This window comes from Camellia sinensis, chromosome 9, assembly GCF_055761805.1.
Source record: "Camellia sinensis isolate YWXY chromosome 9, ASM5576180v1, whole genome shotgun sequence".
NCBI classification, from domain to species: domain Eukaryota; kingdom Viridiplantae; phylum Streptophyta; class Magnoliopsida; order Ericales; family Theaceae; genus Camellia; species Camellia sinensis.
This window is the reverse complement of record NC_138969.1, coordinates 5,907,946-5,934,544: the sequence shown is the minus strand read 5'-3', so window position 1 is coordinate 5,934,544 and position 26,599 is coordinate 5,907,946. Positions and strand designations below refer to the sequence as shown.

General features: G+C 35.7%; 3 protein-coding genes across 7 annotated transcripts in view; 2 read left to right on the top strand and 1 right to left on the bottom strand.

Moving 5' to 3' along the window:
• The window catches only part of LOC114260033 (small RNA-binding protein 11, chloroplastic-like), a 47,297-nt gene extending 46,525 nt beyond the window's left edge, over window positions 1–772 (bottom strand). For 2 of the 3 annotated variants that reach the window (XR_014339342.1, XM_082886050.1), the window contains exon 1: window positions 161–314. Coding sequence is in view for 2 of the 3 variants with exons in the window: in XM_082886050.1 (XP_082742176.1) it covers window positions 161–314 (154 nt within the window). In the remaining variant the exon portion in view is untranslated. Of the gene's footprint in view, window positions 1–160 lie in introns of all 3 variants that reach the window. The other variant, XM_082886051.1, reaches the window with a different exon arrangement.
• On the top strand, window positions 646–6,682 carry WTF9 (Ubiquitin carboxyl-terminal hydrolase family protein). The gene is made up of 3 exons (XM_028237576.2): window positions 646–782; window positions 3,684–5,199; window positions 6,253–6,682. Exon 2 carries the CDS (start codon window positions 3,949–3,951, stop codon window positions 5,170–5,172), a length of 1,224 nt encoding a protein of 407 aa, XP_028093377.2. The 5' UTR covers window positions 646–782; window positions 3,684–3,948; the 3' UTR covers window positions 5,173–5,199; window positions 6,253–6,682.
• A 1,858-nt stretch (window positions 6,683–8,540) lies between these two features.
• On the top strand, window positions 8,541–15,201 carry LOC114293509 (uncharacterized). 3 transcript variants are annotated; one of them, XR_014339341.1, is made up of 5 exons: window positions 8,541–8,990; window positions 9,093–10,253; window positions 10,339–10,391; window positions 10,505–10,591; window positions 14,952–15,201. XR_014339341.1 is itself a non-coding variant. In XM_082886044.1 (4 exons), exons 1-3 carry the CDS (start codon window positions 8,541–8,543, stop codon window positions 10,384–10,386), a joined length of 1,644 nt encoding a protein of 547 aa, XP_082742170.1. In that variant the 3' UTR covers window positions 10,387–10,391; window positions 10,505–10,655. The 3 variants fall into 3 exon arrangements, 2 of the variants coding, with proteins under 2 accessions (XP_082742170.1, XP_028093387.2); XM_082886044.1 differs by lacking the exon at window positions 14,952–15,201 and having other exon boundaries at window positions 9,093–10,238; window positions 10,505–10,655; XM_028237586.2 differs by lacking the exon at window positions 14,952–15,201 and having other exon boundaries at window positions 10,505–10,655.
• The last annotated feature ends 11,398 nt before the right edge of the window (window positions 15,202–26,599 follow it).

The window sequence follows — 26,599 nt, the reverse complement described above, 5'->3', positions numbered from 1 at the left end:
AGAAGAAAATATAAATCAACCCAGCTAAATAACAGAAACATATATATAGTTATGTGAAGCAGAAAAGGAAGATGAATACACATAAATCAACCCAGCTATATATATATATATATCAACATAAATTACATATATAAAACAGAAAAGGAAGATGAAAACATACTTTTAACCATGATCTTGCTTGCGAGAGGGAAATCAAAGAGTGAGGAGGAGGCATGAAGCTTTAAAGATTTGGGTTTAGTTCGAAATTTAAGAGACGCGACAATATTGGGTTGGGGAGTTACAGAGGAACCGAACCAAACTCCTGTAATAGTCATTAGGAAATTTTGATGCGTGAATTATCTCTATCTCTATGTGTTCTGCTTTTGGGGGTATGATATGAGTGTCAAAAGCACACAGAACCTAAGGCCGCGTTTGGTTAGCTGCAATGGGGTTTAAAACATAGTAATAATCATACAGTTCCGCCACAGAGCCCGTATGGGCGGTGGTTCGAATGGCTCAAAAGTTGTTTTCCTTCGAAAAATATGATGCACGGGGAACCCACGTGTTCTAATTTGGATATCAAACAAATGAAAAATAAAACACAAAAAAGAGAGAACAGAGAGAGAGAGAGGGAGGGGGAAACCAGATGAGCAGGATTCACCGAAGAGAATGACGACCCCTGACTTGGGTGTTCATTGACGACCACGACGACCACCGACCTGGTGTTCACCGACGACCGTCGCTGACCACCGTCCATCTCTGTTCGAAATCTCCATGGCGAATGTCCTCAAGTAAAATACTACGTAAGTTAGTTCTGTATTTATCTCCATGTTCCCCTTTATTTATCTCTGTGTCGCAGACGATTTTGACATTTGTTGATATATAGAACTCTATTGATTAGAATGATTCAACAGGTTTTCTGAACTCTTTCTCTGTGTCCCTTTTTTTTTTTTTTTTTTTTTTTTTTATCATCTAAGATGCATTTGTGAGAGGCAATTCTGTGATGTCTGTAAATTTTTATTGTTTTTGGTTGTTCTGGAATGAGGCCCAGTCAAACATCTTCCATTGTAGTCATGCATGCCAATTGTTTGATGAAAGTCCCCATAGAGAAATTATCCTGATTTTATGTTATGAATTCAAGAGAAAAGACAACCATTGTTCCTTTAGGAAACTGATGGGCAAACCTTCATGATGTGGAGAACCGTAAAAAGTAGAAAGAAAAGGGAATTTTTGATTTTTTTGTATAGGTTATAGACTTTTTAGTAACTTTTTAGCTTTTAGGCTAAAACTATCGCATGCCAAACGAGGGCTAAGGCTTGTGTATCTGTGGTGAAATCTGAACCGGTATTTGAAATGATTAGTGACGTGTCATGATCCTAGCATTGAGACTGTTTGCTCCAGTAACAGTTGAAATACAAACTAAATGGAGAGAAGCCAAACTCTACTTCCAGAAATTAGGGCTCAGTTTTATAGACGACGAAGTTTCTCTGGCAATTCCGTCAAATTGTTCATTCAATGAGCTTTTTGTATACAAAAAAAAAAAAAGTATATTATATATGCTCTCTGTTTCTTCAATTTCTGAAATCAATTTATAGAAACTTGATTGAACAACACCACTGTATATTGATTTCTAGAACTGGCATGCTTGTTTGGAAGAAGACACTCACAAATTTTATTAATTTGGTTGATTTTGTATGGTGTTGGTTGATTCAAAGTACTAGTGTGGGTTTTGCTGGTTGATTAGGAAGTGAGGATGGGTAGGTGAAAACCCCTTTCTTTAATTTTGAATAATGAGTAAGTTTCTGGTGATTGTAATTGTTGTGGTTTTAGTTTGAATGATTTGGAACTAAAGCTTTTATTTGATTTTGTATACTGGCTCCATTATAGCCAATGGATCAGTATTCAAACTTTTATTTGATTTTATGACTTCTTTTTTTAAGTTAGAAGACCTACCTGTGGTTTTTTAGTTTATGTGATACTTTTATTTGCTTCATTTCCTTTCCTTTTCTCCTTTTTTAATTTTTAATTTTTTTTTATTTTTAATTGGAAAATTATATTGTTATCTTTGCATTGTTCTTGACTTTGATATTGATATTGATTTTGAATATGGCTTTTGATTGTTAAAGAGTGGTTTTTTTTTTTTTTTTGGTCTTATACATATACATATACATTTGAGTTCTTTGGCTAACCTCTAACCCCCTATATATTTATGTGCTTCTCTTAGCAAATTTGATGTTGTCTTACAATTTCTATGTAAACTTCTTCTGACCCTCAATTTCTTTCCATATGTTCTTTTACACCTACCTGTGTCTTCTTCTTCTTCTTCTTCTTTTTTCCCCCAAAATCATATTCCACCCAAGTGCGCATACACATGATGTCAACCAAACTCCAATTCAAACAACATGTGCAAGGTATTCCAAGTTTTTTTATTTTTTTTTATTTTTTATAATGAAGCTTGGTCTATATGTTACATCTTCATAATACCTTTCTGTGATTTCTTTCAAATAATTTGTTTCAAAATATATTTTTGAAATATGGAGAAAATTATGTTGCCATTTCAATTAATTCTTAGTCCTGAATGACAGATACACCATGCATTGTGGATGTGTTGCATGAAGGGTAGCATGGCTTATGCTTGAAAGGCATAACTAATATAGATTGACCATGTGAAGTGAAGTGAAGTGTGTGTACTCCAATTGATTTAGTTTTTTTTTTTTTTCTTTTGTCTTTATTTGTTACATCTTCATAATACCTTTTTGTGATTTACTCAAATAAATCTATTTTGTGTTAATGAATTGTTGTACATATATTAGGGTAGACAAGAATATTGTGTTATAAACCAAATCCATTATTTGTACCCAATGTATGCTTAGATTTTATTAGGGAATGTAGTAGGTTTTTAGATAGAGAAATGGCAATGGAAGGGAGACTCACGTGTCTATTGTATCTCCCATCATTGTATCAAACCAAACCATAACAAATATTTTATGACGTAGCAAACACTCCTTCCAACCATCAAAGTCTAGCAGAAATATTACATAGAGAGAGGGACTTATAAAATTCTGTGAATGAATTGAGTATTCATTTTTTACTATGTCTCTCAATGGAATTTTGATCAGACTGTGATGAGTTTGTTTGTTTTCTCTCATATGAGGTTTGCATAGTAATTTTCAGATGAAGGTGTATAACAATTATATTGGTCTCACATAATTAGATTTCTTCAGTCTAGGTAACACATCCATAAAGAATAAAATTAGTATTTTGTTTGCCCAAATAGTTATAGAAATTTTTATTACTATTTTTGTTTTGTTTTTTTTTTTTTATTTCTCTTTTCCCCTTGATTATTATTATTTTATTTTTTTTAAAAAAAATTACTTTGGTTAGTTATGCAATAAAATAGTGGCACCCTGGTTGGTAGTTTTGTGGATGTGTTGTCCTCATTTTGAGTGGAATTTTTTTATTAGATAATTTTAGATGACGGTGAGTTTTGAGTGTAAGATGATGATTTTGGGATGCACTCCATTTTAGTTGATTGTGTTTGATAGTGCCTTTAGACACGGGTTATTCGCTAGTAAATCTATATTGTAAATAGTGGCTCACAAAAAAAAAATTAAAATGATTTATGATAGTTAGATATTAACTCTTAACTAGTATTAGTGTGTAGTTTTGCTTTTTTATGTGCTTTGGCTCTTTAAATCTTGCAGGTTCATTCAAATAAAAGAGGGAGATGGGAGATCAAGTGAGCTTGTTTGGCTTAACCTTAGTCTCACCATTGTTGCCCTTCACAGCCCCATTAAATTCCATAATGAAGGAGATGCTTAAGTGTTGTGGCAGTTAAAGGAATATGGTGAGTCCTGATTGGTGACAACTAAGTGACCGAACCATTTGCATCTTGAATAACCGTGCCCTTTTGAACCCTATAACCGCTAACCAAAACCCTAGACATTCTAGAAACCAAAGGAACGAACAATGTTTCTCAATCAACGTAATCCTATAAATCTCAGAAATCTACTGTTCTCATCTTCTAAATTATCTATTTTTACCTTCCTATACCAACAACAACCTGCTTATATATACATCCAGAAGTGCAACTATGTAGATGTGTACATGAAATGGAAGAAAGACTCGTATTATGACTCAATCGAGTCTATCTACAAGTCCATTGAACTCAAACCCTTAATTGCTGTCAAGAATTGCATCACTGCTGCACCCGATGGATGCATCCCCATCTCCGCTGTATCAAAGAGAGGTAAAGAATTGGGGGTACCTATTAAGGTTGCTAGGTTCCTGAGGCAATACCCATCTGTTTTTGAGGAGTTTGCTGGCCCCGAGTACGATCTTCCATGGTTTAGGCTGACCCCAGAAGCTGTTAAGCTTGATAGAGAGGAGAGTGAGGTTTATTGGGACTGTAAGGTTGATCTTGAACAGAGGTTGAAGAAGTTGGTATTGATGAGTGGTGAGAAGAGGTTGCCATTGAAGATAATTCAGGGGGTGCAATGGAATTTGGGCTTGCCAGATGATTTTTTGCGATACCCGGAAAGGAATCTTGATGGGCGTTTCAGAATTGTGGAGATGGAAGGTGGGTTGAAGGGACTGGCTGTTGAGAGTGATGAAAGGGTTTTGTCAGTAATGCAGAAGAATGCGATAAAAAGAAGTGGGTATGGTGGGGGGCCAATGGAGGCAATTGCATTTCCACTATTTCCATCAAAGCATTTGAGGTTGAAGAAGAAGATTTCAAATTGGTTAGATGAGTTTCAGAAGCTTCCATATGTCTCACCGTATGAGGATTATTCAGGTTTGAATACAGATGGTGATGTTGCGGAGAAACGGGTTGTGGGCATGCTTCATGAGTTGCTTAGCCTCTTTGTTGAGCATGCTGCTGAGAGGAAGAAGATTATTTGCCTCCGTAAGTACCTCGGATTGCCACAAAAAGTCCACAAGGCATTTGAACGGCATCCCTACATGTTTTACTTATCTCTAAGGAACAAGACCTGCACAGCGATATTAAAAGAAGCTTATTGTGAAAATGCAGCTATAGAGGCTCATCCTCTGTCAAGAGTACGGAAAAAGTACATTAATCTAATGAAGGAATCGGCAGTAATTTTGAAAAATAGGAGAGTGAATAACAGTTCTGTTGATCATCAAATTGTGCGTCCAAAGCTTGACTTGGATTATGTAGAGGCTTCTTTGTAACCAAGCACCATACAACTTAAAAAACAGGTACCAGACTGACCGAGTCTTTCTCTTTCTTCCTATATATTCAATTGATCTCGATTCACAAGTATTTCTTATAATTCTTTTATCATAGTAAAAATCACAGTAATCATGAGCGTAGTATTTGTTTTATTATTCGGTTGTGTTTCATATTTTGCTGATATTGACACATAAATTTTAGCTCTAGTATCTTCATTATTGATATGAAATGGTTTTTTTTCTCTTGATAAGTGGATATCGGGGTCAATTTACAAGTATTTTGACTAATTCAATTTACGCCTAAAATGGTATGCCTAAGCCTGCAAGCCCGTAGGCTTAGCTTGACAAGCTTTTTTTAGTAGGCCATGTTTAGACTAAAAATTCAAGACCAGGCCGAACCTTATTGTTTAGGGGAACTTGATGTGATTTATATTTAGTAAAATGTTTTTTATTTTATTTTTATTATTATTATTTTTAGATTTAGTAAAATTGTTAAATGTTTTTTAGAAATATTTTATTTCTTAATTGTATCAAAATCTTTTATAAAAGAAATACTAAAAAAATTAATTAAAAGATACAAAAATACAAAATACTAATAAAAAACTTAAAAATTATATTAAAAATTTAAAATCAAACATAATGATTAAGCTTGACTGACCACTGCGTTGGTCAAATGCGAATATTAAATGTGATGACAATATTTCTAAATTTGACAACACAAATCCCGCTGACAATATTTATAAATTAATTTCACATTACTTTAACATTTGCATGTGACCATGTCATTACATGATCTGTCATGATTGATATATTTTTATCAGAAATGTTTGGTAACATAAAATTTTGCCTAAAAGATTCGTCGAACAGTAAAGATTTGAGAATATAGGATAAATTACACTGACACCCCCTGAGGTTTAAGTTTATTACAGTCCTTCCCTTACATTTAGAAAATTACACTAATCCCCTTGACAGTCTAATTCTTTAACGCTGTTAATATTTACGATAAAATATCATGTTTATCCTTAACTTTTATACATATAAAATATTAAAATAATAGAGATATTTTATTTGTCATCTCAGCACATCTTTTTTCACCTACCACAAGCCTTATTTGGAGGGAAAGACTTAGAAGCCTCCAGAGAAAAGAGTGTAGAGAGGAGATAAAAAGAGAAGAGTGTAGAGGAAAGACTCAAGACTCATTGAAGACAAAGATCAAGGTATTCTCTGTGAAGGGGTTTCTCCATGAACGATCAGTGTAAGTAATTTCTTATTTTTTGTAGATGAGTTTGAGGTTTGGTGGAAGTAAAAAATAGGTTTTGTACTATGTTTTTTTGTACAAATTGAAATTTAGTTTGTATGATTTCGTTTTTCTCCATAAATTTTTGATTAAGGTTTAAACATTGTTACCCATGTTCAAAACATGTTGAGTTTTTGTATTTATATATGGTGTTTTTGTGATTTGAACTAAGACGTTGAAGACAAGCAAATACAAAAACTTGATTTCATAGTCTGTTTGGTTTTGTTACCTTTTAGTGTTGTTTTTTTTTTTTTTTTAGGACAGAACATTCTTTGGACATTGTTAATGAACATTTTTTTTTTTTAATGTTGAAGACAGAAACAAACTGTGATTTGAACATTGTTACCTTTTAGTATTGTTGTTTTTTTTTTTTTTTTTGCCTGGGAACTTCATTTTGCACAAACCTTATCCATATACCTGTAATGGTGTTTATATGTTCTTCGTAGGATGGTCATTTGAGTTCTGAACTTATTTATTAATTGTTCGTTTTTTTTTTTTTGGGGGGGGGGGGTTAAATCACCAATTTTTTTACTTGGGTTTAATTGTGCTTTATGTATGAAGTTTGTAATTTCATTAATGTTGTGACAAAAATACTTGATTTCATAGTCTGTTTGGTTTTGTTCCAAAATCAGTTTTCTATTTTTTTTTAATTAAAATTAATTCGACAAAAATAAATACGAAAAAGATATATATATTTAAATTTTGAGACTTTTTTTTTTCTTTCAAAAATGTAAAACTATATGAAATTGATGAGTATTTTTTATTTGTTATTTTATTTCAATAAATTAGTTTTTAGTTTTTTTATCAAAAAATTCATAAACAGATTATGAAAATCAAACTAAACATATTAATGTTGAGGAAACTGATTTTGTACAATATTGGGGGATAAACTTTTTTTTTTTTTTTTTAAATGGATATTGGGGATAAACTGAGTTCTCATTTTTGTAGACATGATTTGTCTATTGTTTACTTATTATATCAGGAAATGGCTACTGAAATGTGGCATGATATAGTGGTTCATTATAAAGGATCTGTTAATCACATTCTAAATATAGACCCAGACAAGTACAACCATATGGATTTAATTGCGGATAGTTGTGAAATTGCATTAAGTAATGTCCCTACAAGTCATGGGATTGCATTGGATTTATATGGTGTGGTACCAAGGTCAAAAGTTAGGATTGAACTCAAATGTGACCAGGATTTCCTTAGAATGTTTGGATTATATGTAGGAATTAAAGAAATTCCTATTTATTTTGACGTTGCACACAGTTCAACCCCTATGGGCTTCGAGGAGACCCATGAGACTGATATGCATTTGCAGCATGGAAGCAATAATAGGTCAGCTATGGGTTTTCGATCTAGGCCTAGTATGGTTAATGATTTGTTCAGGGATTTGGATGATTATAGTGATGTGGATTGGAATGAACTGGGTGATGATAACAATATTGACTGTGAAGATGGTGAAGAAGATGAAGCTTATATGGTTTCTGATTCAAATGAAGAAGATGAAGAATGGAATGGTGAAGAAGTTGAAGAAGAAATACATGAGGATGATGGGAACCGTTCTAATCTTGGTGGATTGTCAGATTATGAATCAAATGATGATGAAGGGAACTATTCTAGTGATGAACAGGATGTACAAGCTATAAATGCTGATAGGTTTATAAAGGGAAATATGTTTGAGATTAAAGAAGGGAAAACAATTACATTAGAGAAATGAATGATGTTTGAAGATATCTCCCACTTTAGGACTGTTTTGAGGGAATATGCCATTGAGAGAGGGTTCACATTGGTGAGATTGAAGAATGATAGAGTTAGAGTAACAGCTCATTGTGGTTCTAGGGGATGCAATTGGAGAATCCATGCCTCACTCCTTCCTGATGGATTAACTTTCAAAATTAAGTCATTCGGGCCTGACCATACTTGTGTGAGAGTAGAGAGGAATCCTGAAGCAACATCAACATGGATAGCAAAAAAATTCATAAGAATCCTTAAGGGTAATCCAGGGATGACTCTTGAAGCTATGCACAATGAATTGACTGAAAAGTATGGTGTAGAAGCCTCATGAATGCAACTTTATAGAGGGAAGAGGAAGGCATTGGAAGCAATTGAGGGTAATCATGTTGCATCATATAGTAAGTTGTCGAAGTATGCAAATGAAATAATGAAGACTAACCCAGGAAGTTTGGTTAAAATTGAAAGGGACAGAGTTGGTCCTAAATTAGATGTAGTTATGTTCAAGAGGATATTCATATCACTTGCAGCAATGCAGAAAGGGTTCAAAGATGGTTGTAGACCTTTTATAGGTGTGGATGGGTGTCATTTGAAAGGTCCTTATGGTGGAGTCTTGCTAGCTGTTGTGGCCTTGGATGGGGATAATGGTCTATTTCTTTTAGCATATGCTGTGGTAGAGTGTGAATGCAAGGGGAGTTGGAGATTCTTCTTGTACCATCTGCGCACCATTATTGATGATGGTCCTCAAAGCAAGCCATGGATTATAATGTCAGATGGCCAAAAGGTAAATTTATGCACTGTGAAATGAAATAATTTAGTTTGTAATTTGTCTAATGAATTTATGCATTTATAATATAACCTTTTGTTCACTTTTATTTTGTTTTAGAGCATTGAACCTGCCTTGAAGGAAGTCATGCCTGAAGCAACTCACAGGAGGTGTTGTAGACACCTGTTCAATAATTTTAAATCAAAATTTCCTGGTTTGAAGCTTAGGGGATCATTTTGGGCTGCAGCTAGAGCATATACTCAGAAGGATTATAACACAGCTATGAGGCAAATTGAAGAGGTGTCAAGACCAGCCTATAAATGGTTAAATGACTTGAAACCAGAAGTTTGGGCTAGACACACCTTTGATCCTAGAGTGAAAAGTGACCATATCACTAGCAACATGGTTGAATCATTTAACAATTGGATTAGGAATATAAGAGGGAAACCTGTCATTACAATATTGGAAAGTATTAGGACCAAATTAATGGGAAAATTGCATAAAAGATTTGAAAAAGCTGCTACATGGGAAAATTTGGTGACCCCTACCATTAGGAAGAAGTTAGATGAGCTTGTCTTCAAATCAAGGATGTGCAAGATCACATTTGCTGGTGGAGATGAATATCAAGTGATGGAAGGTGTTACTGTACACATTGTAAACCTCCTAAGTAGGTCCTGTTGTTGTAGAGTTTGGGACATTAGTGGAGTCCCTTGCAAGCATGCAGCTGCTTGTATTTCTCATAGGAGAATGAACATTGAAACATTTTGTGATCAAGCTTATCAGAGGCATAAGTTCTTAGGTGCATATGGGGATATTATTCATCCCATACATGATGAGAGTATGTGGGATGAAGTTCCAGAAGAAGCTTTGAAGCCTCCAATTCTTAAAAGACTGCCTGGTAGGCCTCCAAATAGTAAGAGAAGGGAAGTTGGTGAAGCTACCCCTGGAGCTAGTGATTCTAGAAGGTCATGCACTATTAAATGTACCATATGCAAAGAAATTGGGCACAACAAAAGGACTTGTCAAAGGGCTCCTGTGAAGAGAAAGGGTAAATCTAGCTCAATTAGTGGTTCAAGTGTTTCTACAGCAAGGCAAACAAGTGGGGTTGCAATGAGCCAAGAAAGTAGAAAAGGTTCAAGCCTAGGAAGTGGAATTTCTATTAGAGAGAGTAATGCAGGTGGCAATTGCACAAGTAATAGTAGAGGTTCAGGTCATGGAATTCCAACTGGAAGAGGTGCAAGTGGTAGAGGTTCTACTTCAACAGTGGTAGGGGGACAACATGTAAGTATCACATACTTGACTATTGAATGCATTGAAACATTACTTATTTAGTGTCATTATATTTTTATTTGATGTGATATTGTAGGATGAAGGGCAGCCTGGAGTGCAGTCCAGTAAATGGAGTATGTCTTGAGCATGGTATTTGGCTCATGTATTGCTCATTTAATAATTAATTATAAACTTGTTACTCTATTTGTTATTGTATTCTTGTTATAGAACTAATTTTTGTTTATTCTTGTTATTTGTATCAGATGGTTGGAAATTATGCAGCATGCCATATGAGATGGAACAAGAAATGTAATGTTTCAAGACAAATTATATGATATATTTTTGTGTAGGTAATGTGGTATATTTTTGTAAATGGGGACAATATAATATATTTTTGTATATATTCTTGTAAAGGGGAACATGATATATTTCACTAAATTAGGAAGATGTCCCCTTACATGTTTTGTGAAGGGGACATGACTATGTATGCTCATTTATTTTTTGGCCATATGAGCTGAGAGGGTAATTTGTAAACAAATTGGGCCGAGCTAGGAAAAGTCTTCTTTGGAAGTTGGGCCGCGCGTTAGGCCACGCAATAGGCCGAGATAAGGGCTGGTATAGCTCTATCTTAGGCCAAGAAGACATCTCATATTTCGGATTTAGGCTGAACTATGGGCCGAGGTGTTTGGGCTTCGCAAGTTGGACCTCGTCCTTGTTAGTTCGGTCGGAGACTGCTGCAGTTACCTCGGTCTAAACAGACAAAACTGAGGTAACATCAATAGCGAGGGCCGAGCTGTGTATAGCTCGGTAGGGTGGCATTCGATAGATCGGTTTTCGATCACACAGTCCGAATGGTAAGGGACCGAGATAAGACAGTTCGGTCAGAAATGTATAACCGAGGTAAAGGGTTCAGCCATCTCACTTGGCTTGCAGTGATGAGACTCCTAGTAGAACTCTACTAAGGAGAGTAGAGTCCTACTAGGATTGTGCAAAACCATCTCACTTGGTTAGTAGTGAGTAAGATGTGTGATTCCTAAGAGGACTCTCATAGGGAGAGTTGAAATCCTACTAGGATTGTGCCAAAGTAAAGTCTATAAAAGCTCATGACCAGACTTATGGACAGGTATCCCAATTTTTACTCTAGAATACACAGAGCTTATTGTCTATTGTCTAGTTGCTGACTTAGGCATCGGAGGGGTTTCCGGCACACACCCGCCGGTTAGCTCACGTTTGTGTTTTCAGGTGGCAAAGCAAATTTGTTTGGAGGAGTGTAAACTTGATCAATAGGATCATACGAGAAGAATTATTTCGTGCTCGTACAATTGGCGCCGTCTGTGGGAATTTCACAAAGAGCAAAACCTCTTGATTAAGTTTTCCTCTCTAATTGAAAACAATAGCGCACAATGAAGACTTGCCACAATCTGCTATTGATGGGCAAACACCAGAAGGGGGTGAGAGGTGTGAAGGTTTACTTTCTATCCCACCCATGGCGAAATTGGATCCCCAGCGAAGGAATCCGCGGAGAGAAGCAAGAGAAAGACAGGGCTCAAGTCCACACCGCTCTCAAAGCCCTGATAGACAAAGGCGGAAGATAGATCCTCAGGTTCTCGAAGATCACGTAAGGGAGCAAGACAAAGTAATAAGAAGAATGGCAATTGACATAGAGTCTATGAAGAGCCAGATAAAAGGCAAATGGAAGAAAAAAAGAGTCGGAGACAGAGGAGCAGGATTCGAAGCAGAGAAAGTCGAAGAAGATGAAGACAGAGAAGGAATATTCGAAAAAAAAAGAAGAGCAGTGAAGAAGAAAGACGAGTTAAAAGACGAACTTCTCAAGATGATGATGATGGTTCTGAGTCGGAGGAAGAACAATTGCGTGACCAAAGAGAGGGATGCAGCAGCAACGATGAAGCTAGCTGAGCCAAAATTAACATAGAGGGAGGAAGAAGAAGCTGTTCAGAGATCTAATGCTTTGGAGGAATATGGCATTGGAGCTATAAGGAAAGTTTCAAGGCAAGAGTATTTGAAGAAACTGAAAGAGCTCAGAGATTATATAGAAGAGGAGCAGTATCTATTTGATGGTGTAAAATTGACTGAAGCAAAATATCGTGAACTGAGTTGAGGGATTCAATGACAATGACGCTGCCCCTTACTATGGAAGCCCTGATGGAGAGAGTGCACCAACACATCAAGGTAAAAGAAGATGGGGCGCGCACCAAGGCAGAGTCTGGCACAACAAGGATGTCGGACAAAACACCTTCGGCAAAAGATAACACGGTTAACAAGTAGGACCGACCGCGCAAAAATCTTTGCCCAACTAGGGGCAAAGTGGGTTGGGAGGTTTGACCAACTCTTTCTGAAAAGTTTTTGCCCGATTGGGGGGCAACAGAAGAAGTTGGCTGGAATAAACCAACACCCCTCCTAAGCCCAGGATAAGGATCCAGACTGCAAGACGTTTGGTCGGAATAACCAAATACTTTACTCTAGGTTGGCAGGAATAACCAACTTAGAGGTTGGCTGGAAAAACCAACACCCCTCCTAAGCCCAGGATAAGGATCCAGGTTGCAGAATGTTTGGTCGGAATAACCAAACACTTTACTCTAGGTTGGCAGGAATAACCAACTTAGAGGTTGGCTAGAAAAACAAACACCCCTCCTAAGCTCAGGATAAGGATCTAGGCTGCAGGACGTTTGGTTGGAATAACCAAACACTTTACTCTAGATTGGCAAGAATAACCAACTTAGAGGTTGGCCGGAAAAACCAACACTTATTATTCTTCAGCCGAGATAAGGATCTAGGCTAAAGAGGTTGGTAGGTTTGACCAACAAGTCTTTGCCCGACTAGGGGGCAATCAAGAAGTTTGGCAAGAATGGCCAAGCATTTAGCTCTTCTTCAAGCCGAGATAAGGATCCGCGCTAAAGAAGGTTGGCAAGAATAAACAACATTTAGCTCTCCTAAGCCGAGATAAGGATCTGGGCTGCAGGAAGTTGGCAGGTATGACCAACAAATTTTTTTGAACTCTTTGACCGGGAGGATGGTTACCTCGGCCAAAGCAGGTTGGCAGGTATGACCAACAACATTTTTGGAACTCTTTGGCCGGGATGATGGTTACTTCGGCCAAAGCAGGTTGTCAGGTATGATCAACAAAATTTTTAGAACTCTTTGGCCGGGATGATGGTTACCTCGGTCAAAGCATGTTGGCAGGTATGACCAACAAAATTTTTGAAACTCTTTGGCCGGGATGATGGTTACCTCGGCCAAAGCAGGTTGGCAGGTTTGACCAATAAATTTTTGAACTCTTTGGCCAGGATGATGGTTACCTCAGCCAAAGTAAGTTGGCAGGTTTGACCAACAAATTTTTGAATTCTTGGACCGAGATGGTTATCTCGGCCAAAACAGGTTGGCAGGGTTAGTATAAACCGAGTTAGTCTACTCAGCGAGACACAGAAGAACGACTGGCCATACGATTGCAAATTCGAAGGATATATACGTTGAAGGCAAAAAAGCAGGGCTATTCAAATTTTTGGCATGACGGTGGTAACAAGAGAACGAGGACATTGGGGGCACGCCATGTATCTTGGGAATGACGTCGTACCAGATTAGTGGAAGAACATGTTGAGCAACTGACAAGGCTTATTGGGGGCCGAGCAAACTTTTTAGCTCGGCAGAGTAGGGCATTCTTAGCTCGACTGGAGGAAAAATAATCCCAATCATGCTACGCAGATGGAATTAAGGGGCAATTGAGAGGGTAATTTGTAAACAAATTGGGCTGAGCTAGGAAAAGTCTTCTTTGGAAGTTAGGCCGCGCAATGGGCCGAGATAAGGGCTGGTATAGCTCTGTCTTAGGCCAAGAAGACATCTCATATTTCGGATTTAGATTGAACTATGGGCCGAGGTGTTTGGGCTTCGCAAGTTGGACCTCGTCCTTGTTAGTTCGGTCGGAGACTGCTGCAGTTACCTCGGTCTAAATAGACAAAACTGAGGTAACATCAATAGCGAGGGCCGAGCTGTGTATAGCTCGGTAGGGTGGCATTCGATAGATCGGCTTTCGATCACACAGTCCGAATGGCAAGGGACCGAGATAAGGCAGTTCGGTCAGAAATGTATAACCGAGGTAAAGGGTTCAACCATCTCACTTGGCTTGCAGTGATGAGACTCCTAGTAGAACTCTGCTAAGGAGAGTAGAGTCCTACTAGGATTGTGCAAAATCATCTCACTTGGTTAGTAGTGAGTAAGGTGTGTGATTCCTAGGAGGACTCTCATAGGGAGAGTTGGAATTCTACTAGGATTGTGCCAAAGTAAAGTCTATAAAAGCTCATGACCAGACCTATGGACATGTATCCCAATTTTTACTCTAGAATACACAGAGCTTATTGTCTATTGTCTAGTTGCTAACTTAGGCATCGGAGGGGTTTCCGGCACACACCCGCCGGTTAGCTCACGTTTGTGTTTTCAGGTGGCAAAGCAAAGTTGTTTGGAGGAGTGCAAACTTGATCAACAGGATCATACGAGAAGAATTATTTCGTGCTTGTACATGAGCATTAACTGTTATTAGCACTTTGGGTAATGCACTTTGTGAAAATAGAAGATGAAGATATTGAACTCAAGACTCTCCTCCTCTTTTTATTTATTTATTTATTTATTTATTTATTTTTCAGTTCCTCTGTTTTTCTCATTGAGTTTGATTGAGATTCATTTACCTTTTATTAGCAGCTTCCAACTTACAGGTCTCATAGAGGGTAATTTAGTCAATTAAACTTGTTTGGGCTGATGTCATCAAGATTCTTTTGATGGCCTTAATGGCCATATGACGGCAGGGGTGTTTCTGTAATGCAATTGTTAACCTCAAGGGTGGGGATGTAACTTCCCGAATGTGAGGGGGGTATCTGTATTAAACATAAACCTGAGGGGGTGTTTGTGTAATTTACCCGAGAATAAAATTTAAAATTTCGAGTTTGAATCATTCTAAAGAGTCACTAGAGGTTTGCTTGATTGTTAACTTCATAATCTTGAGATTAGTTGAGGTGTGTACAAGTTGATCTGGATATCTAGTTATAAAAATTTAAAAATTAAAAAAAAAAACTTCAATGATTGTTGTCCTTAAATACTTTTTTTATTATTATTATTATTATTTTTTTAAATTTATAGTATTGTTAATTTTTTATTTTGTAACAAAATTCGCATGACAATTAAATCGTTGCCTACAATCTAATACACTTCTCATATTTCTAGTTTGCATAAAGTATATCCAAGTTATTGAAGAACAAAATCCACGTTAAAAAAAAAAAAAAAAAAAAAAAAACAACAACAACAACAACAAGAGACCAAACTCATAAATGGAGCCTAACAAGTAACTGCAAACCAAAACAATCACAGTCGTAATTTTTGAAAATTTAAAGTTTATTTTTAATTTTCATCCTGTAATTTGCCAAGAAACCAAATCATTGAGTTGGCATGTGTGCATCACGAGGAAGAGTGCAAATTTATTACATTTTTTTGTTTTTCAAAATTCATGTTTGGATGTAATTTGGTGGTGCACGAGTCTATGTTCATTTGCTGCTGACAAATATTGTTATACTGATTTGTGATGGTGATCGCCATGGATTGGGTAATAGTTTGATTGGTATTATGCCATGCTTCTAATATTATCAAAATAATTGTTAACCTCGGACTGAATTGATCAAACTCCAAAAAAGTATGCCCAGGCCCGCCAATTCACAGGCTTAGCATTTTTTTTTTTTTTCTTCAAACAATAGAATGGTAGTGGTTAATAAGTGAGATTGTAACGAAAGAATAGTAATTGCTCGATCAACTCGAATTATGAATTTTTGACTTACTGTCGTAAGAGATAGTTACATAGGCTATTAAGCCAATTGTCATGTCCATTCGTCGGCCTAAACAAGGTTTTTTTTAGTAGGCCTTGTTAGATAAAGGTTTTTTTTAGTAGGCCTTGTTAGATAAAAATATAAACTAGACTTGAATCGTTTATGCGAGCAAGATGCAATTGTCTTATTTTAGTCATTTTTAAATTTACTTAATCTTGGTACACTCTAAACAAAAAATATTTGTCAAGGAATCTAAAAATAATTCAATAAATATAAAAAAATAATGAAAATGTATATAATTTTATATTTTTTTATATTTAGTGAATTTTTTAAATAAAAAATTATAAAATTTTACTTTTTAATTGCATCTAAAAATTTTAAAAATACTAAGAGATGTTTTGAGACGATAGTTAAAAGCAAGCTTTTTAGTTTTTTTTTTTTTTTTTTTTAAAAAAATTGTGTAAAAAATGTGAGGTGCTATAACTTAAAATAAGTTAAATGTTGACTTTTGGTTTTCAACAGCGTTGCCAAATTGGCCTTAAATTATTTAAAATTACTAAAAAATATGGAGAATTTTTTTTAAAAAAACTCTATTTAAAAACTAAAATATTTAAACTTGACTAACTATATAGAGGCTGTTTAGGAAGTGATTATTTTTTTTTATTTTTTATTTTTATTTTTTGGCTATTTTGTTATTTTAATAGGCTATTTTAGTTTTTATGTTTGAGAAGATGGGTTGATTTTAGAAGAATTATATATATGTGGAAGAAAGAAAAAAAATTACAAACACGTAGGAGTGCAATGTGTTGGTAATTTTTTTTTTTCTTTTTCTACTTGTATGTAGTTTTCTTTTGAATTTTTTTGTTTGATTATTGTATTAAAAAATGTGTTTGAAATAATAAAAAAAGGGAAATGACAATTATTTCTAATGATTGAATAATTATTTGGGGGACTCTCGTCTTTTATGATTGAAACTCTTGTATGTATTCAAAATTGGCTTCAAAACAACCTTCCAATTTCTCTTCGAAAGGCGATGGATGATGTAGAGGAATTTGAACAATATGACTCGGGTAATATGAGAATTTATGTATCTTCATTTTTATTTATACTGTTCATTTTCTAATGTAAGTTTTATTAATCTTTTCTTGTTGACTCCTAATTAGGTATTTTGGAGTCAAGCTCATTTTCAAATTCAACCTATAATGTTGATGCTATAATTGAACTCTAATATCCATTTGCTCATTGGTTATTTTTTTCACGACAATGCTACGTAGCTCAAATTTTGTGGCTCAAAAGTGGCTCAAATGGCCAAAACGATGTCGTTTTGAGTACAAAACAACATAAAAATGGCCAAAACGACGTCGTTTTGGTCATTTGAGCCACTTTTGAGCCACAAAATTTGAACTACGGGACATTTTCCTTTTTTTCATATACTCAACACATTTTCTTACTCTATTAAGATGCAACATATAGACATTTGTTTATCTTTTCGTTACTTTATTCTTTTACACTTTTTTTGTCAAAGGAATTATAAAGATTGAAGATTAAAGTTTATATTTTTCAGTTTGTTTTTGTGCAGGGTTCATCAACCAAATGCATGGAATTGGAATTTTTGGAAGTTGGATTGGATGTGATTCATGATGAAGTTTGATATCTTAGAAATGTTTTATTTTATTTCATGGGTTTGAATTGAATGGAGTTTGACAAAAAAAAAAAAAAAAAATAATCGCATTTTGGATGAATTTAAGTTAATAAATTTTTATTGTTTTATTTATTTTTTATTGCATTTTGGATGAATCTAAGTTAATGAAGAATTACTTTTTTATTTGGGTTAGGAATGATGAATGTAGAATTTTGAATGATTTGTTTGGGTTTTGAATTGATTTTGTTGTGTTTTTTATTTTATAAGTTTTAATTCATTAATTATTAATGTTGGAGTATTTTAGAAAATAGAAGGAAAATGGTCCAAAATAAATATTGACAAAATGAAAAAGAAAAAGAAAAAAAACTTAAAAATAAATTTTTGAAAAAAAGTCCAATTCACAAACCATCTGCACATCCGCAAACCGCACTGCAGGCGATTGCGGATTGACTTTTTTCCAAACCACATAGATGTAGGCAGGTCCAAACTGAATCGCAAACCGTCCCAAACCGAACCGTGGACACTCCTAATTATTGTGGTTTTCAAAAAAAATTAAGGATAAAATTGTCTTTTCACGTACTTGAGAGCCCACATATGGATGTAGAGAGCTTCTATTTGCACACACACAGTCCACTCTATGCACATCTTTCTCAATACCCACACTTAAAAAAGTAATTCCAATTTATTTTGTTCACTGCATATACTTTTTATTCCACATCTACTCTCAAATGTAAATCATGCACATATACACACACCCAGACCCCTAAACCTGTCTCTCACACACAAACCCCTCAAGCCCCAAACTCATTTCTCTCTCTCTCTCTCTCTCTCTCTCTCTCTCTCTCTCACACACACACACACACACACACACCCATCTCTCACACTCTACCTTTCATCCTCAAAAGTTGCATCTATTCATTGAAAACATCTCATTGAAGTATTGAAGACACCTCATTGAAGCATTAAAAACATCTCATGTGAATCATTGAAGGAATTCTTCACATTTGGAGAACTTAGGTTAGTTTACTTATTTCAATCCTCATTGTAATGTAGGGTTTGTTTTTACCATTTTCGAAACGAAGCCCATTGAAATGAGCAATCTGTTCCTCATTCGGAACTGGTTTTTTGAAAATAAACAACTTGTTTGGAAGTAGAATTCCGAAAATTATCATTTATTTCGACAATAGAATTCCGAAATTGTTTCATTTTTTCGACATTCAACTTTCGAATATATTTAATTCGAACGACATTCAACTTCCGAAATTAATGTGGTTTTTCGGATTCAACTTCTGAACAGAAAAGATATTTGCTTCCGAACGATTTTTTTCCCCTCTCTTTTGTACATTCTTTTCACAATTGTATACTCATTAAATATATTAATTTTTGCAGATAATATGGATTATAAATGTTAACAATGTGTTCCACCTACTGCTTCAAATAGATGACATCGTGAATTGGATTTTGACCATGAACGAGGATGAGGATGTGGGCGAGGATGATGTCAGGGTCGTGGTCGAGGTCGTGATCCAGTTTTGGTAGAATATGATATCCCCAATGCCAGTCAAAGTCGTAGCCGAAGTCAAAGACGAGTTGAAGGCGATGATATGCCTAACATGTTATTTGTCAGTTGACAAATTTTTTGTGATGTTTTTGTAAGCTGACATTGCTGTATACATCTTGTAATGACATTATAAAAGATATTTTGTTATTAGAATGAAATAGTAATAATGGTCAATGACATTGTAAATGATATTTTCTTATTAGAATGTAGTGGCAACAATGGTCAATAACATTCAATCCTTGCCACATAACACATCAACAGTAAAAAACACATCCATTAATTTCTTACATAGTTCTAACATTGTCAAATGCATACATGTGTCATTCGACATCAACAACATCAAATGTCTCTCGAGTAGCTACAGTATCATGAATGGTGTCCTTGAAATGCTGAATGCAGCGCACATATGCATCATCCCAGTCGACAGCGCAAGGGTGATGGTATATGTTGGTTTTAAGAAGAGGAAAACAATATCTATTGGTTTTTAGAAAGTTTTTAGAAATTTATGCCAAAATATTTGGTACTGTTTTTGCTTATTTGTGAAGTTGGTTGAGGTGATGATGTTTTTCAAGGTGGAAGGGTGAGAGGGGGGGAGCGGTGCCCATTGTGTTGGTTCCAGTGAGGAATAATGAGAAGAAAAAAAAAATGAAGAAAAAAGGGAAGGAAAAAAAGAAGAGATGTAAGGATGAAAAAGATGAGGGGTAGTAAAGTTATTTTCTTGAGGAATTGAAGGGTAATCAAGGAATTTAATCTTTAATATTGACACTGTTACAAATCAAACTCTGATAGTAGATGGAAGAATTTATAAAATCTCAAGAGAAAAGATGTAATTTATTTTAGGATTTTGCCCTAGTTAAAATCTCAAGTAATTTATTTTTTAATCAAGCTTAGGATTTTGCCCTAGTTAAATTTTGGCGACCTTTGGCAAAGGCTAAGTTATACAAAAAAATTCAAATATTTTTTTATATTTTCTTTCCGTTTTGCGTATTTTTTTAAAAAAGATAAAAATTTATTTTTAAATATTTAAAATTTTTCAATTTATATTTTAACTAAAAAATTATTAAAAGAATCACTTTTAAAATAAACCCCATCGACAAATGACTTGTATTCACATTTAAGTGATGGGAGTATTCACAGAAGATGGTAGCGGAAAAGGCTGGAGCACCAACAACAAGGAAGGTTATGCTTTTTTATTTTATTTTTTCATAGTCACTAATTGTAGTCAAATTTAGAAAAAAAAATTGAAAATGGAAAATATTATATTAATAAAACAATAATAGTACATCAATATTTGACATAAATTTTTAAATTAGTTTCAAGAAAAATTGAGAAATGAAATATGGCATCTTTTGCTTAGCAAAAAAACCTAAAACCACTTATCTACCCTTGAGGTTTATATGTTAAACATCTAAAATGTAACTTATCCAACATAAATTGAAGACATATTTGTTTGATAGTGAAATCCAATTCTGTTCTTTTCAAATATAAATTAATACAAAACACAATCTCAAAGCTTTTACATATTCAAACAATTCTCAAAAGTTTTGGTAAATGTCCCCTTTGTCAACCTCAAGTATTCCTTGGGAGACAACAAACCAGAGCAACTCTTTGTTTTAGTCCCTTTTTAACCTTTTGAACCATGTTCCAACCCCATTAAGCAGAGAAATTGAACCTTCTCCCTGCGCACACATTCTTACCATTTCAGAAAATTTCATCATTTGTGGGGTCTCATGATTGTCACTTTCTGTAATTGTGTCTATTTAATTTATATCCTGAGTATTATTGGTAATTTTTTTTCAATAATTGGAAAGAAATCCGGATCAAATCCTCCATCATAATTTTCTTGTAATGATTTTGTTGTGATAATCTAATGATTTAAGTTTAAATTTAAAATAAACTCACATTTTAAATGTCACTTTATTTAATTTTTAAACTCAAATTATTAAATTATATACTTTACATATCTGATTATTGTAAAAAGAAAAATAACATTGTCGCGAAAAAATAATTATAGAGAATCCTTATGCTACACTCCCTTGGCACAAAAATAAGAAACGTATTTGACGTGGCATAAAAAAACAACGTACTACGTAATTGGTTTTTATTTTATTTTATTTTTATAATTGGTTTTTACCTATACATATGAGTTTTTTGTGTAGATCAACATAGGATGAAAACTGGTGGTGAAAACTATTATATTCATCACGTGACAAATTTTAATCTCTTTGCAAGTAATTGAATATTTAGGAAAAGTCTAAAAACTCATAATTTTGGATTAAGAAATGATCCAAAATATAAATTAATAATTGAGATTTAAATAGTATATTGTGGAGTTTCTGTATAGATTAAATTTGGATCACATATTCATATTTCTTGACAAAATTCTAGATATAAATTATGAGTATCTAATGTTTCTAGAATATTTAACTATACAAGTTTTGGGTTGGTTCCCATAAAACTTGGTTCCCCATCGAAAAAGAAAAAGGAAAAAACAAAAAGAAAAGAGAAAAAACAAAGAAAAATTATAATGGGTTTGAAACTTCTTAGAATCCTAGCATTTTATTACTGTTATTGTTTTTTATGACAAATGTATGTACCATAGCCTAGTCTTACGACCCGCCAACTTGACCAGACCAAATTGTCCAACAAGAGGAAATCTTAAGAAAAAGAGACTATTGAAATGGCTTGGAGACTCCTGGAAGACTTGAGAAAGTATAAAGGCTACGAAGGATGCTAAAGGGTTCTGGAACTCTCTAGAATGGCTACAAGAAGAGAGGCTTTAATAGAAGAACCTAGAATCCTCTAGAGTAGTCAAGAGCATGGTAGAGTAGAAGGCTCTGGGAGATTGTAGAGCATGCTGGAAGCTTCTGGAACTCCCTGGAGCATTGTAGAAACTTGTATATAGTTAGAAGCACTTGTAGAATCTTCTAGACATATACATACTAGAATAGTCCTAGAATACTCTAGCAAGGGGAAGTGTCTAGAACACTCTCCAACATAGTAGTTCTAGAATAATCTTTGTAAGCCTATAAAAGAGGGAGGCCCTCATTTGGCCAAACCACCCAAGTAACCAAGTGTAATCACAAGCATTCTCCAAGTGTTCTCTCTAAGTTCTCTAAGTCTCTTTTGTGTGTGCATTCTCCTAGTTCCCTTCCACAAAATGCTTACTTAGGTGCAAGCAAGGCGTGCTACAAGCATCTAAGGCCGCACGGTTGGCTTGGAAAGACTGAGGGTTGGTTCAGAAAATCCAAGACCGTGACAGTTGGTATCAGAGCCAAGTTTACGAAGGCGTCGTGACTTGAGGACGGAAGGGCACAATGTCGAGAGTAACTCACACGGAGGAGCACCGCAGAAGAGAGATTGCTACTGATTTGGGCAAATGGGCCAAGGAGGCTAAGGATTCTAAGGTTCCAAGAAGCGGAGAAGCTGGAGGCAAGCCAACACTGGGCAAAGATTGGAGGAAGGATTTGAAGCCCAGGCATGACTGCTTCTTTTGCAATGAGCTACATTGGGCAAGGGATTGTCCTAAGAGGAGGAGTCTCATTGCAATGCTGGAGGAGCAAGAAAGGGAAGAGCAGGCATGCATGGGATCTCTACAGCAACTTGGTGCCACCGAGTCAAAGCCTACTACATTAACCCAAGGGGATGAGGGTTTAATGTACAAGGATGACAAGGTCGATGGGGAGGCAACCCAAGTCATGGTCGACACCGGAGCATCGTACAACTTCATCAATGCGGAAGAGGCCAAGGGGGGTTGGTCTGAACCTTGACAGGGGTCAAGGATTGATGGAGGTGGTAAACACCAAGGCAAAACCTGTGGATGGCATGGCTCGAGGGGTCGAGCTGCACCTTGGTGAGTGGCGCGAAAAAGTCAATGACTGTGGCGTGGTGCTAGGAATGGAATTCTTACGGGAGTTTAACGTAGCATTGTTACCTCGCAAGGGGCAAGGGGACAAGGCAAATCTAAGAAAGCGCAAGACAGGGAGAAAACCTGTGACTTCGAGGAAGAAGACGCGACGAGGGCGTCGCGAGCATAGGTGGGGGAGAATGTCACGACCCGCCAACTTGACCAGACCAAATTGTCCAACAAGAGGAAATCTTAAGAAAAAGAGACTATTGAAATGGCTTGGAGGCTCCTGGAAGACTTGAGAAAGTATGAAGGCCATGAAGGATGCTAAAGGGTTCTGGAACTCTCTAGAATGGCTACAAGAAGAGAGGCTTTAATAGAAGAACCTAGAATCCTCTAGAGCAGTCAAGAGCATGGTAGAGTAGAAGGCTCTGGGAGATTGTAGAGCATGCTGGAAGCTTCTGGAACTCCCTGGAGCATTGTGGAAACTTGTATATAGTTAGAAGCACTTGTAGAATCTTCTAGACATGTACATACTAGAATAGTCCTAGAATACTCTAGCAAGGGGAAGTGTCTAGAACACTCTCCAACATAGTAGTTCTAGAATAATCTTTGTAAGCCTATAAAAGAGGGAGGCCCTCATTTGGCCAAACCACCCAAGTAACCAAGTGTAATCACAAGCATTCTCCAAGTGTTCTCTCTAAGTTCTCTAAGTCTCTTTTGTGTGTGCATTCTCCTAGTTCCCTTCCACAAAAGGCTTACTTAGGTGCAAGCAAGGCGTGCTACAAGCATCTAAGGCCGCACGGTTGGCTTGGAAAGACTGAGGGTTGGTTCAGAAAATCCAAGGCCGTGACACTAGTTATCAGTCAAACCCTCTAAGCCCCTCCCAACTCATGATGTTTTCCCAAAGTATGGCCTTTCTGAACCATCTCTAAACCTTTTTAAATCCCATATATGATGTTCCATGTCACTTTCAAAGTGATAAACCTGATAAATACAAAATTCAAGCCTTTCCCCTTATAAAAGAAAACTAATTCTGACAGCAGAATCAAATCTTTCCAAGTATACTAAACCTGATAAATACAAAATTCAAGCCTTTCTGCTTATAAAAGAAAGCTAATTCTGAAAGAGCAGAATCAAAAATTTCCGAGTGTGCTGGTAATTCATACCTTCTTCTCTCCCCTCTCTCTACTTTGTCAATGAAGGTTTAATATCTTCTTCTTCTTCTTCTTCTATACTAACTCATCTCTATCTTTTCTTGTTCAAGCAAATTGACATTAATCCAATAATGGCTTCCTATGAAAGAGCAAACATGGGAAGGAGCTTCTCTAGAGGGATCAATGTGGCGTTTGTCAGGTCAAGAAGCTACATCCTGCAAAAACAGCTTATGCCGCCCACTCACCACCTCCACGCCATTTTCTCCTTTCTTCCTTCGCTGCTCCTTAACTTTCTGCAATTGAAGTACCAACCATAGCTTGTTTTTCCATTTGAAACACATCCCACGACCATGCTTGTTTCCATCACGAGTTTGATCGTGTATTGCTTTGCATACGATGCTGAGCTGAGATTTTCTTCAGCTGATCATGCCATGCCAGATTATGGCCCTGTCATTAGCCGTGTCATGGGGTTGTTTGGTTCTCTATGTTTGGTTTTTTTTAGCTTCAATTCTTTGCCCAGACTCAGTCAGGGTGGTTTTGTATTTGCTCTACCCTCTCTTTTTAGCAAGCCAGTTTGAGTTTGTACACTGCCAACTTCAGATGCTGTGGAACTGGCTTCATCAGAGAGTGACAAGCAGGTTTCAGCAAGAAATGCGTATGAGACGAGCATCGATCAACAGGCGGCTTTGGTTCATAACACGGGCCAATGCACACAGGGGAGGCTTACTTCCCTTGTACCAGTAAGAAATGGCTGGTGTTTTTGGACCCAATAAATTTATGAACACATAATGTATATGAATGGACAAAATTTTTCAGAAGTTGTCTCGATCAACAAATCTTGTAAAGTTTTGTCCATTTTGGTGAATTTTGTGTTCATTCCTGTGTCTGGTCTATTATGAGTGTGCCACATCTGATATGGCTTTGTTTGGAGAGTCCCCTGTTCTCGTCCTCTGTTTTTTTCAGTATATGCAATGCTTAAGAACACTAGTAATTCTGCTGAATTTCATTCTGCGACTTTGTCCACTGATCACACATTAGCAACAGCCCGTGAATTATTATTCACATTTCTGTCAGCACTACATAATGTTTCTTATGACATATCTCACTCTTGTAATATTGCTCACAAGTTAATTGCTAAGCAAGTTATTTTGCAGAATGCTGCCTCTACCAATGCAGATTTTCAGCAAAATCTCGGTCAATGACAGGACTGGTTTGGCCTGGGTCTGTCTTGATGAAGATAATAAAGTGATCCATGAGGAAACCACTTTGGGGCCTCCAATGCTCTCTCCCCAGCAAACGGAAGCTGCCGCGGTGCTCCAGGCTCTGCGTTGGGCATACTAGCAAGGCATAAAGAGTCTCCTTTTGCAAACAGATTGCCTGGTCTTGGTGCAGCTTCTGCAAACCTATGATCAAGACAATGACTGGCAGCTTCAATCTATATTAAGTGATATTTTGTTCTTCAGTAAACATTTTGCTCATGTTGTATTAGAAAAGGTAGAGAGAGAAGTTGTTCAATCTGCTCATTACCTTGCAACTACTGTAAGACATCATTTTGCAAATTAATGGAATGTTTATGATGTGTTTGTCCTCAAAAAAAAAAAAAGAACACTAGTCCTGGAAGTTTGTTTGTTTGTTTATTTGTTTTTTTTTTAATTTATTTATTTATAAAGAAAATAAAAATAAACATCATAATCACAATTATCAAAGACAAAATTGCATTACAAAAATTCCCAAATAGCCAGAGAAGTTTTAATTGCAGTGCAAATTGAGATTGTTACATGGTAACCAGGGTCGGCCCTGAATTTCCCAATTATATTTATATAATTGTCCGAGTTTGAAATTCGTATTTTTTTTAATATTTTTGTATTTGGTAACATTTAAAAAAAAATATATATATATATATATATATTATAGTTTTTAAGCGTATCTAAATTAGATGTATATACAAAATAAATAAATAAATAAAAATTGTGCAAAATATTTTTTAAAAACAAATACTAAAAAACACATAATTGAGCCATAAAGATAAAAAAAAAAAAAAAAAAATAGGCCACACAAAATTTGGCTAACGACTAATATATGTACATATATTTTATATTTTATTTTTTTAATTGGACTAACAACTAGAACTTATAATTTTTTTTTAATTGGGCCTTTTATCAATTGGATCAAATAGATTTTTTGAGACCCCCTTTAAAATGGCCTAAATTAATTAAACAGAATTGGGCTATTTTAAGTTTTTAATATATGCAAGACTAAATTTGGGAGCCTTTTTATGGACCTAATTTTTGGGGCCTTAGGTATAGGTCTCACCAGCCTTAGCCCAAGG